This window comes from Tympanuchus pallidicinctus, unplaced genomic scaffold, assembly GCF_026119805.1.
Source record: "Tympanuchus pallidicinctus isolate F22 unplaced genomic scaffold, pur_lepc_1.0 scaffold1, whole genome shotgun sequence".
In the NCBI taxonomy this organism is placed as follows: domain Eukaryota; kingdom Metazoa; phylum Chordata; class Aves; order Galliformes; family Phasianidae; genus Tympanuchus; species Tympanuchus pallidicinctus.
The window spans coordinates 54553661-54567132 of record NW_026294618.1 but is presented as its reverse complement, the minus strand read 5'-3'; the positions used below and the strand labels follow the sequence as shown (position 1 = coordinate 54567132).

The following is a 13472-nucleotide window of genomic DNA, read 5'->3' as shown; positions in this document are numbered from 1 at the left end:
AAAGAAAAAATGCTGTGATGTTTTCTCTCGAGAGTTTTTTTTAATCTATTTAGTACTTTCCTAATTAAGATGGGTAATGTCATCATAAAGCCTCATTACCAGGCCATGCAATACCCTTCATACAAACCTACTTAATTGTCAGTGGACGTTTCTGTTTAAAAGCTGCTGATGGTCCTCTGATGTGAATGACTGCTCCCATCCTGTACGTTACTCAGGAGGATACACTGCAACAACACTAATGTTTGAACGAACAAAGGAAATAAATATCAAGAAACCTTAAACAGAACAGTGTAATGCTTTTTTTATGACTCCACCGCTTTTTCTCAATTCCAAGTGTAATTGTTTTCTGTAATAATATGTAAGATACTACTTAGTACTTCCAGAGGTTGTCTCTTTGGTTAATTATTTTTATCCCTAAAGAACGTTCTTAATAATTAAATAGGAATATTTACCAGTAGTTAAGGCTTTTGTCATGACCAGCTCTAACATCACTCTCATAGTAAACAGCTTTTGAGTTGCAGTTGCATATAGCATTTTGTTTACATACTATGTACTTTATTGCATGCAGAAATATTCCGATTTTTGTTACTTTAGTTAAAAGTCAGAATGCAGTCAGAACAGCACCCAGAGAAGATTTATGTAAAGGGGAAAAAAATAAGAAGGATGTTGGTTGTTGTTTTTTTTAATGTTTAGAGTTACTGCTATGTGCAAAGCTTGTCAAAGGATTCTCATGTCTCAAGACTGTGATCAGAAACTTTGTGTAGTTTATTTTTCCCTTCTGCAAAATAGGGATTATGTTTGTCTTACACCAAAGGATAGTTTGTAAGCAAAGAAGTGATAGAAATGAATAACTGTTAGAATGTAAGAATTATATTTTATTCCAGTACGTTTGTAGCTCTCCTAAGTATTCTTTCTGCAGCTACTCATTTAGTCAAATGCTACCAATATCTCTGATTTTAAAAGGACTTCTGTTCAGATGCCTCAAAGGTGGCTTGACTTCCCCATGTACTTCTAGAAAATTGAGTATAATATTTCATCTCATTTGCAGGACTTAACGTATGCAGAGTGTCTTGGTTACTTTTTTTCTTTTATCAGATGATTTATCTTTGCTACATGATGTATGTTGTAATGTTGAAGGTTAAAACACTCAGAGCCACTTCTATTAACCTATTCTGTGCAACTTCTGTTTTTATATACGTGAACAGGGAGGTAGCATTCAATAAATTATTTAGTGCAGGTTACTCTCTTGGCAGTCTTATTGAAGCCAACCGTCTTGTAGAAGCCACCTGCTTTAAATTGAATTACGGAGTGTTATGTTTCTAACTATACATTAAAAATGAAATTAATCATTACACCAAGTAGTAATAATTAATCTGAAGTATCTGTTACGACTTGGTAGCTGAAAAACTTCTAGCCAAACCATTATCCCATAAAGGGAGGGGTGATTTACTTCCAGATATGTGATCTCCTCTAAATATGGAACAAATATAAGAAAAATAACTACATTACTGAAAAGCGTGAGGATTTCATTTAACTGTTATCTGCATTACCAGAGGCAAAGGTATTACAGGGGGAATATGTTGCTATACTCTGTTTCACACATAACAGATTAGAAAAAAATGGAGAAGAGCTGGCCTATATACTGTCATTAAAGACTTAATAATCTTTATCTTATTTTTTTTTTTTCTGTTTCAGTTTAATAGAAATCTAGTTGGTTTACTAGCTCAAAATAACTGTTAAGCATACTAACCAATGTTAATTGGTTACTAACCAATGCTAACCAGTACTAATGCAACCAGTATTTATTATTCAACTTTATGAGAAATAATATTTGATTAGTCTTAGATTTTGTCAAATGTCTGTGGCTGACGTACTGTTCTAACAGTAGTTTTTGTATTACTAGTAACACTTGCAGTAGCACTTAATTTTAGTAATTTTTCACTGAGATTTTCCTTACTGTGTTCTGCTGGCACTTCACATTAAATTGAAAAATTTTAATTTAATCATTAGTTTGAATTTTCTAGTAAAGCACATGTAATACATACATATATTCAAATGATATAATGCATAAGCTTGCAGTAGTAGTCCAGGCAGATGTGTTGGCTTTCATCTTGAGTAGCAGTGAACAGTGCCACAAAAGAGAAAAGTGCTAGAAAAAATGGAATAGGAGGATATACTTAGCAATATTAAACAGTGAGTAATGACGAAGAAAGTAAGTAAAATAATACATGGTGTGGAGAAGTGCACTGGATGCATCCTCCTTCCTCCTCCCTTTTGTTAAACAAGATCTGGGAGAGTTAAGCCATGATGGAACGAATGCAGTGTTGTAGAAGGAAATTTTTGTTTTTGTTTAGTTGATCTGGTGAACTAGCTCCTACAAGAAGCTATCAAAACTTAGACATTCACAGATACATATTTTTTTCATATCAAAGCTTAGGCTGAGATAATGACTAAAATTCCAGAAGCAACTAAATGACTGACAAACACAAATGTAGTTGATTTTTTTTCCAAGTTACGTAAGTATTGAGTGTACTGACGTATACATTGTATAACTCACCAAAAAGATAGTGAGTTGGAGTTGCAGCAAATGAGTCAATTCTCTGTGGGAAGCATGAGATGACTCGAAGTATAATGGTTTTAACAAGAGCTGCTGAGTGCTGCATAAAAGAAGCAAACTGTCAATGAGCTGTTTGTCATAGTGAAGTTCTGCAGAGCTTTGGCTTTCAGCAATACCAGATACTTCTCAGACAAACTGCTAAGAGGACCACTGAGTGGGCTGATCAGTTATGGCAGTTCTTGTGTTGCAGCAGTGACACAGCAACTTTTCTTCCTATTCTTTTCATTTTTTTCATTAGAGCTGAAAAGAAACACCAATTTATTCTACATGATAAATATGAAAAATCATTGTTTTGTAATAGCAAAAAAAAAAAAAAAAAAAAGCCTATTTTCTCTGGGAAAAAAAAAAAAAAGAATAATTAATTTGTTGCTTAAGTTGTTACCACAGACTGGAAAATATAAGTAAATGTTTTCTGTTGAGCTTCTTTTTTGGCCACAAGCATGCTTTCCTATATATTTATATCCAGGTCTGATGTGCCTCTTGTTCTTCATGTATTTTTTGAGGAATGCTGAAATATTTAGTTCTGTTAAGACTGTAGAAATAAAAAGAACATCTAAAAGGTAAATAAAGAATACTTTAGTTCTAATCACTGAGAATACCAGATAGTCTTTTTAAAACTAGTTTTCCGACTAGTATTATAAGGTATTATAGGCACATGTTATATTATTATATAAGGTATTATAGGCACATGTACATATTATAGGCAGGTATTATAAGCACATGTATCTAGTTAATGATCAGAATTTACAATGAGTGAATAAAAATCGTTAACATTAGAAGAGTATGCAATACTTAGGATCCAACATTAATCTTTGCAAATACAGACCATTTTCTTGTAGTTCAAAGAGCTTTCAAAATTATTTCTACCATCAGCTTTGCATTCATGATATAATAATTTTATGCAAACCTTGTTTTCCTGCGTTATGAGTTACTTAACTCCTGAGCCACAAAATTAAGTCATAATCATCTTTAATTACAACATACATTTAAACTGCCAATAGAGATTTCGTGGAGTAAAGTTCTCACTATGCTGTTGAAGAATCCCAAGAAATGGAAACAGACCTGTCATCCAGCTGTTCCAATACATCTACTGTTTTCAGGTTCCTTAAGGTGAAAGCAGAAAAGGCAGGAGTTCAGATAGTGTTCAGTTAGAAATGAGAATTTGTGATTTTTTTCAAAACTTTAGCAAGTCTGAGATACTTCATTTTTTGACCAGAAATGTTCTACTGTCTAAAAATGTTGTGAATACCTTTTTTACCACGTATTCTTTAAACTGAATCCAAAAGGATTCTGAATGTTAAGTATTTCAGTTTGAGGTTATGTAGTAACAATAGGGAGGAGTGATTAAAAACAAATCAGTAATTTAAAATATCCATACAAACTGTAAGAAAATATTTTTTTCTAGTATATGTATCTTGGAAAAGTGAAGTCAAAGTATAAAATAATGTTTGTATGCATGAAAAGAGATGGTTTACTTCCTAGAACTACATTCTTATTGCATGGTTTGGATAATCTGACTAGAGATGATCAAAATTTGACTCCATGTATATTTAAACAAGGTTTGAGATTATCACTGTGTTCACATAAATAATTCACATTCTCACTCTTTTTTTTTTCCCCAGAGCAGGTTATTAGACTTAGCCCCACATCTGTAGAAGTAACCTGCCAACCTATTGAGGCTTTTCCTCCGGGCTTAAGCTCGCTCAGTGTGGTTGGATGTTTTTGTGTATTCAAAATTTATTAATTTTATTTAAAAATTAAAAAGCATAGAAAGCTTACTCAACATTATTTCCAAAAATACTAGCTAGAGATTTTGCTAGTAGTTCAATCAAAACAACGCCATGTTATAGTTTGTTCTGCTTCTATATTCTTTTTTGTTTCTTTCTTCTAGTTACTGGGAAACACTTCAGTGACTGATTATCTGTTTGGACAAGGAGGAATAAGGAAAAACAGAACTTTGAATGGGGACTCATTTTAAAAATTGACATGATAAAACTTTCACAGTGAATAGAGCTGAAGACTTTCAACACAACACACAGAGGTGTGTTTATTTTGAAGGTCCAGAGAAGCTGCAGACCCACAAAAATGGGCTATTAAATTGGATTAAAATACTGAAAACTAGTAACTGGTCTTCATCCTTGCCTCATATGATTACAGATTTCTTCTTCTCAAGTCATGGACACCTTCTGAGCTGGAGGCGTACTTTCGTAGAATCACTCTGCAAAGTTGCTATGTGTTCTTCCACAGCACTGTAAAATACATATATATTTGCAATATATTTTGCAAATCATGATCTTGGAATGGTAATTACTTTGATTTTTCTTGTAGAAATCTAAAGGAAATTTACTATAGTAGCATGTACTAGGAAAAGATTATTTCTCTTAAACATCATCTCACCTATTTCATCTTTTTAGTGCTATAGTTTCTTATTTTTTGATTCTCTGTTTTCCCGATAAAAGGGAGTTTGTTCTGTTCAAGTTGAATTCCTCTCTATTTAGCGTGCATGGTCCTAATTCTAAAATACAGAGGTAGTAGTTCTTTCTTACTCAGGTCCAAAACCACCCCCATGGTTCCTATGAATTCTGTCTCATATATATTTGTGCCTCTGTTTATACTATTATTTAAGTTATTGAAATACTGTTATTTGGTTTGTAAGCAAGCTTATTTATTGGGAAAAGTAGATATCTCATGGTATCACATCCATAGTCATTTGCTGTAAGTGATTTCTGTCTGCTTAAAGATAGGAAGATGGGAAGAATCAAACTGAGCTGAAACAGAATCGAAAATACTCCCGATAGACATTAATATTATTAAAATGGCTCTCAAGAGCAAGCTAAATTCTCTCTTCCCCATTGTTTTTCCTTATGTCCCCATAGCCTCTTTCTGAATGGGATTGAACCATTTTTATGCAAATTTAAATGCAAAGCTTTAACCACAGATAAGTTCCCAGAGGCCAAGAATTCAAGACTGAAAACACCTGTTCTAAACCATAGAGCTTCAGTCTGCTGGTCTCTCGTAGCTGTAAGCAGGCCCAGGATTTTGCATTTTCAAAGATTAGATAAAGCAAAGCCTGTTGCTCTAATATTCCTGCAGGGGAATTTCAAATACTTAGTTCAGGAGAAGAGATCAATTTAAATCTGTGTAACTCCACCAGCAAAGCCTCCTGTCAGTTTTTTATTTAATGGGGACATCTTTGGAGAGGTGCAGTATAGGAGGAAGGAAAATTAGGAGCGTGGTGTCACAGCATTTCTCCTGAATTTGATTCACTAGAGCAGTTTTGACAGGGGACATCAACGTAGTTCTGGGGATGTAAAGTATGTTGGTATAAATGTTGTCATCCACAGACTGTGTAATAGAAAATATAAAGTTAATTCTAAGAGAGTTTAGTGTTCTAAAGATTAGTGTCAAAAGACAAATAAATGTTTGTTTTGCGCTTTGTGATCCAATAAATCTTTTATTAGATTAGATTCTGTAGAAATAGCTTCTCTGGGAGTGTTAGCTTGTACAGAGGAGGCTATAGAGCAAGCACGTTTACTTCCATCCCTTCACTCACCTAAATAGAGAAGGAAATAATTTCACACTGCCTGAACCATTCCATTCTGTCCATCTGCCTCTTAGTCTGTCAGAGACCTTTCCAGACCATTGGTTATAGGGAAAACTCTCCTTAGCTTAGTGGAAAGCACTGTCAAGGGCCTAGACTTATGAGATGTTGTCCTAGGTATCTCCTTTAGAAGCCTTCTGCTTCATGTTTTCCTATGAAGCGTGTTCTGATGCAACTGATTTGTTCTATGAGTAGCACAGGGAGCACTTAATGCCTGACTTTCTGCTGTGGATTCTGCAGCAGGGAGAAGGACTTGTGTAATTAATAAGTGATTGTGTATTTAGTTGGGGTTTTTTTTGTTCTTTTTTTTTTTTTTGTAAGAATTGAGCCCAAATGAAGTGCAAAGTATGCACATCTTCTAGAAAAGGAAAGTGAATACTTTATTGCAATATGTCTTTATGATAGTAAGCATAGTAAAAGGACTTTCAGAATGAACTGATATTCTCCTGCCTTTCTGGCTCATTGCATATTTCAAAGAGTGGAGAAATAGAATATAGCAACAAAATGGAGCACCAGTGGTGGTACTCTACAAAATTTGTAATATTGTGTCCAATATTTGTTCTTTTGAACAGAGAAATTCGAGATATTCACATTAATTATCTGACACATTTTCTTTTGAGCAAACACAACGCTAGTAATCCTGCAATGTAAATGGTTTTAATAGCTAACACCATATCTGTAACTGTACTTAATAGTACAGTGTTGTCAGTACACTGACTATAGTGGAGAGTTGTTCAGAGTTTCCTGTGAAATCTGCCCATACATTACAAGAGGTCAAGAGGTTTAGAAAGAGCAGATAAGCAGTTTCATCAGTCCCTCTGTGCTGTAGACTTCTGTTGCTGTTTACATGTACCCCTGGCGCACTGTCAGCATCTAAGTATTATCACAACGTCCTTAGCTACATACTTGCATGTCCCTCAATACTCCCTTGCCTCATTCACTGCACAGTTTTCATCCTCTTGTAGCACCATCTTCTCGCAGCTGCCCCCATCTCTCTTGTTCCTTCAGTATTGCTGCTGCTTGCATACATCACTGAGACAGGAAAAATAGGTCAAGGACTGGGCTAAGGGAGATAGGAAAGAAGAGACGATAGTGGCAGTGAGATGTGCTTCAAAAAGATCTTGTTTCACTGTGGTTCCTGCCTCATTACATGCTTGAAAGTTTGTAGGAATGAGGTAAGAAAGAAAGCTATCGTATTCAGACAGTACTCTGGAGAACTGGGAGTCTGTCCCTACATACCCTAGGAATTCTCATTAATTACTGTGCGAGCTGAACACAGCTATTCCAAGGTAGTCCAATTGCATGCTTTTCTTTCCTTGGTACCCATGCTGAAATGCTGTGCTTGAATATATAAAAGCCTACCTATGTAACGAGTAGTTTTTCAACAGATCATAGGAACTTTCAGTTAGGCTGTTTAATTTAGTGGGTACTTTAATCTCATAACTGTAAACCAAGGATAATTTTCTGTGTTTTGGTACTGAAAAGTATTTTAAAATGTGAGATATTTCAGTCTTCTGTAGTGACATTTAAGGAAATGCTACTGGAATGGGCTTTGGAAAAATCCATACATGATTATATTATTAGTAAAATATAGAAGTTCAGTTATATTCACTCAAAGGATAGTAAAAAAACCAAAAAAATGTTGAACATTGTTCACACAGGATTTTCAGGGAAAGATTTAGCTCTGACAGCAGGCAAAGGGAATGTGTGATTGTATTTGGCAAGGAGCTCAAAGTTACCAATGCTGTAGGAAGGATTTGTTATTTAAGAGTCATTTCCTTTTTAGCAGTCCCTTGTATGTTCATATCAGAGGCATTTCTTCCTTTTGAGTTTACTTTTATCATTGACGTAGTCTGAAGTTTATGACTGTATTAACAAGGATTTTGTGTGTGAAACAGGTTTTTTCTCAGCCCAGTGTTACTTTATGCTGATTTTTATGTAAACTAACCCAGAAAATTGTGTTGTTTCAGCAGACTATTTATAGTGACTAATGTTTGAACTTGGTTGTTGTGGGCAGCATGCATATATGAATTCAGTAACTCAGTGGGGTCTTGGTCCTTTTTCTTTTAAGTCATCGGTAAAATAATACCATATTACAAAATAATGTCAGAGAGCTGAATGAAGAAAAAAAAGTTCAAATATCATTCGATTACTCGCATCAAATAGTTGTTTTGTTTTTGTTTTTTTCAATTAATTAAATTTTAAGAAAGTAATTGAACTCTTCATGGCCTGAAACTGAGGTTTGGAAAATGCAAATTCTGGTTCTAGTACAGTATTTGCATGTGAAGATAATTCTAATCCAGATTCACTTAATTAGAATAAAACCTGGACAATAGCACTTGACAGGGAAATGCTAAGTTTTATTCTTTAGAGCTTTGAAATCTGTGATGGATAAGTTTTGTGTTTGAAAACAGTATTTTCATTCTGTTTTAACATATTGATTTCTTAAAACATACTGATTTTGTAAAAATTGCTTACTTTAATGCACTTATTTTTTAAAAAAATTGCTGTGTAGCAATGTATTGTTTTCTGTTTCCATTCGATCTGGTATGGATCATGGTATACCTTGCATATGAGGTCACACAAAATGAAATAAGTAGTTGGCAGACTAGACGGTCAGGAGCTATCTTTTTTCTTTTTTCCCCCCTCTTTGTCCCTTCCAGAAAATTCTTGTTGATTTTGTATTGTTGTCTGGCACTTTAGAACTGTTGAAAGATGCTCACTCATTTTTAGCTGCACTTTCAGAGATGGTCGTGTCACTAACTGACTCTTTCCTGGAGCCATTCAGGCTGATACCAGAATATTAAGGATCTTATTTACAGGCAGATGAGTACTTCTGTGCTTAGCAGAACTGAGTGGGCAGATTTTTTTTAACACCATAGCTATTTGAGAAATTCGGAAACAATGTACTAGGTTTTGCTTTAGGCAGGCTATGAATCTGAAGCTGAGCTAAAAAACTGTAATGGTGGGCCAAGTTAGTTTCAAGACCATTCTCTTTACTCTGTGAAAGATCCTGCTTTTTGGAAAGTACCAGATCTAATCTCACCCTCTCTTCTATGCCTTAGGCGCTATACTATTCTGAAATAAACTTCCTGTCCAGTTTCCAAGATCTTCGTAACTACTCTCTCAGGGCCTGCCTGGTTGTTACTCCTGGTTTTCTCTCATGTATGCTGTACCAAACGGATGCTTACAGAACGTGGCAATCCCGTCAGCCTAAAGTACAGGTCCACATCCACAGCAGTCTTTCATCAATGAATTTGTGATATTAGATCTAAACCTACAGTGTGCCTGGAGGTCATGGCTGGATGCGTAGTGCAGGCGATATTCCAAGAGAACAAATTTTGAGTGAGAACATCAGGCCTCTCAGTTGGATTGGGTTGTGTCCTCCATGAAAGTGAAAGTACATGGGTAGTTACCAGCTATTTGTGAACAGTTTGTGTAGAAGGTGGCAGAGAAAATGATCTTTCTGTGAAAATGTTAAACTCAGGAAGAGCAGTCACCGTGTCCTTTTGAGAATTCTTGCAGTAAGTGAGTAGCATAGAGAGCCACTAACTACCTTGCATTAGTAATGGGAGTGTTTACTTAGACTTTTCTAGTAAACTGAAGTTACCTAAAGGTTTGTTTTGTTTTTAAAAAGGCGGGTGTGTTGTTAAAAACATACAATGAGATGGCTTTATAGCATTCTATCTTTATCCATGCAGTAGCAGAAATAACTGTAATTCTTTACGGACTTGTATATATTGTAAACTTAAAAGCAGATTCTAAATTTTGGGGTTTTATATACTTGTAAACTGTCTTTTATTTGCAAGTAGCTTTCGCTTTTTTTTAAGCAGGCTACTGTTTCCTTGTTTGTAACCACATAGGAGTTAACATTTTATGGCTGATAGACATTCTTTTTCAAATGAGGTATATTCTCTCCTTATTCAGGAAGCTGGTGGGTTTTCAATGCACATGTGTTGTCCCTGTTGTCTTTCTTCTTTTTACCTTCCTGCTTTTTTTTTGTTTTGTTTTTTTGTTTTTTTTTAATTTTACAGATGTCACCAGTCATCAGTAAGTCAGGAGACCTGAAGTGCATCTCAGAGCATGACACAGATAGAGACTCACCTGCAACACAGTAAGCAAGAAATATTTTAAATAATTTGTAGTGTTACATCTGCTAGGAAACAGTGACAAATGTCTGCAGGGTTATTTTGTCTTAGCTAGCAAAACAAGAAAATGGCTCTAGGGTACTCATTCAAAAAGAGTGCTTCATGCCTAAAATGTGAAGGAAATAACAGTTTATATATATACATGTGCAGAAAACTATATACTGTTATGTATGTGGTAATCGTAACTAAAGGATAGAGCCTTGTCCTGTGGCATTCCTTACCTGTGTGTTAGGCTTTATTTATACAAACGGAAGATTCTTTTTGCGCATTCTGAAAATTAATACAAAATGGAAAGGGTCACATTCTGAGAAGACATAATCTAATACTTAGATTATGTTGCTTGCATTTCCTAAAAATTTTGTGCATTTCTTGTGTGAAAGCTGTAAGAAGGTAAGATGTCAATGTTTTGAACAAGAGCTTCCACAATGTTTTTAGCTATTGCAAGCCTTTATACTTGGAAAAATACACCTAAATGTACTTGTACTTGTTGGGTTTGCCATTGCAGATATCTGCATCTAAGCGAAGTTACTTCACTGATTATTTTCCAAATTGGCTCACTCACCATTTTGTTCACCACAAAGGATACTTGCATATACAGTATAGATGGATATTTCTCTCTAATTTTAACTTTTAATTCCTAAATTGTTTTTTATGTCTCCACCGGTAGCTAGATTTGAAAATAAATTGTGAGCAGAAAGTTTAATACCCATCTCTGATGAGAAATGCATTGTAAAATTATAGAATTCACAGTTGAATTTTGACCATAACTATTCTCATAGGACTTAAGGAAGGAAATGCCTTAAATGTGCAGTTACTGTGACAGTTGACACAGTCAGAAATCGGTATCAGAAATTTGATAAAACTGAACTGCATTAATGGAACTAGAGCAAACAATTCTTTTGAGTGCTTTTTCTCAAGCAACTATTGAAGACTGGGGCGACACAGATTTAAAATGTGAAATCACAATGATTTAATAAAATTCATGAATTTTGAGTCATGTCAAATGTTAAATATTAATTTTTATGAAAACTAAGTCAACCCTGAGAATAGATCACACAGCAATGTCATCTTGGAGACACAGAACCACCAAACTCTTCAGTTGCATTTCAGAGCACAGAGACAAGACACATGCATGCCTGTGTCACTGGAATGTACACCCTTCTGAACTTTCAGGCACTGAAGCAATCGTGGAGATGAAGTCATGTTTCATGTCACTGCTGTCTGATTTTGCAGTATTGCAAGCCTTATTTGCAAGTTCTCAGGGTACTAAGCCATTTATGCTTGATTGTTAGTGAGGCAGTGACAAATGCCATGAGATAGTATTTGATGTTATCCTTTATCAGGGGAAAGTTAACATGAAGAGGAAGAACTACAGTGCAGTAAGTAACACAGTGTTGTATTTTCCTTCCCTGTGACCAGAGATTCTAGACTTCATTATGTTATTGCTGCTTTGAAAGTACATACTTTGCGAGTTTTTCCGTGAACTAGAATGTAACATACCAAGTTTTTCTTTCAGAAGTAAGTTCTTGCCTTATTTTAAGAGCTGAAAGAGACAAGGATCTTCTTGCACCTTAAGTCACTTTGAAAAACTGTTTCATGTTTCTGCTTATACATTATTTATACTGTACACACTAGATATCAAAACATCTCTGAAACGTGGCTGCATATTTTTCTTTAAATGTCTCACTTCTTTGTACCTAAAACCATGATGAAGAGGGATTAGAACAGAGCTGTAGTTTTTCCTGTACACTGCATTTGTTGTGATTTGAGGTACCCTAGAAAATGACATATATGCAAATGTTAAGATGGTAAAGGAAATGATGTTAAGATGGTAAATATAAATGTTAACTGGTAAAGTTTGTTACTGTAGCATCTAAAAGCTATTTCAACATGACTTGAGATCCAGTCTAATCTCTACTTAAATATTTGATCCATATGAAAGTTTTCATTCTCTTCATATTTTCTGAATAATATACTTAATATCACTGTCACATGTGATTATATAATAGGAATTAAGTAGTAGCTAAACAATAGAATCGTAGAGTGACTTTTATGGCCACTAAATCAGGCTGCCCTGGGCTCCATCCAGCATGGTGTTGAATGCTTCCAGGGATGGAACTTCACTCAGCCACCTGTTTTGGTGCCTCAACACCCTCTGAGTTAAGAATTTCCTTCTAGCATCTAACTTAAATCTTTCCTCTTTTAGTTTAAAACCATTCCCCCTTCTCCTGTCCCTATCAGACTGTGTACAAGTGAGTCTCCGTCCTGTTTATGAGCACCCTGTAAGTCCTGGAATGTCTCCCCACAGCCTTCTCTTTTCTGTAGTGAGCAACCCCAGCTCATAGGAGAGATCCTGCAGCCCTCTTATCATCTTTGTGGCCCTCCTCTGTTCCATCTCCAACAGCTCTACATCTCATGCTGGGGGCTCCAAGCCTGAACATGATACTACATGTGGGGCCTCACAGGGGCAGAATAGAAGAGGACAGTCACCTCTCCCTTGTCCTGCTGGCCACTCATTTTTTGATGCAACCCAGTTTACAGTTTGCCTTCCAGGCTGAAAGTGCACACTGCTGGCTCATGTCCAGCTTTCCATCCACCAGAACCCCAAAGTCCTTGTTAGTAGATCTGCTCTCAATGAGCTCTTCTCTCAGTCTGCATATACACCCAGAATTTCCTCAATCCAAGTGCATCATCTTGTGCTTGGCCTTGTACACCTCACTAGGTTCATGTGAGTCCGCTTCTCAAGCTTGTCCAAGTCCCTTTGGGGACCATCCCTTCTTTCTTTTTTGTCAACTTTACCACTCAGCTTGGTGCTGTGTGCAAACTTGCTGAGGCTGTACTCAATCCCACTGTCAAGGTCATTGATAAAATGTTGAAGAGCACCAGTCTCAGGATGGACCCCTGGAATCAGTTGAGATGTGATAACTAGGTACACAATTTCTCTATGGAGAAATGAAATTTAGCACCTCCACAACTCACTATACCTTTATTTGAACCTTCAGGTGAGGTTTGCCATTTTTCCTATTAAAATGGTATGGCCACAATACCTGCTGTAGAATGAACTGAATGGTAACATACCTTTCAGAATTTCCAAATGGAAGGTAGT

General features: G+C 35.7%; 1 protein-coding gene across 5 annotated transcripts in view; it reads left to right on the top strand.

The window, feature by feature from the left end:
• The window catches only part of AHI1 (Abelson helper integration site 1), a 94860-nt gene that overhangs the window by 71163 nt on the left and 10225 nt on the right, over window positions 1–13472 (top strand). For 4 of the 5 annotated variants that reach the window (XM_052680573.1, XM_052680563.1, XM_052680542.1 and 1 more), the window contains exon 24: window positions 10253–10332. In XM_052680573.1, the coding sequence (XP_052536533.1) occupies window positions 10253–10332 (80 nt within the window). Of the gene's footprint in view, window positions 1–4508; window positions 4911–10252; window positions 10333–13472 lie in introns of those variants that run through there. The other variant, XM_052680584.1, reaches the window with a different exon arrangement.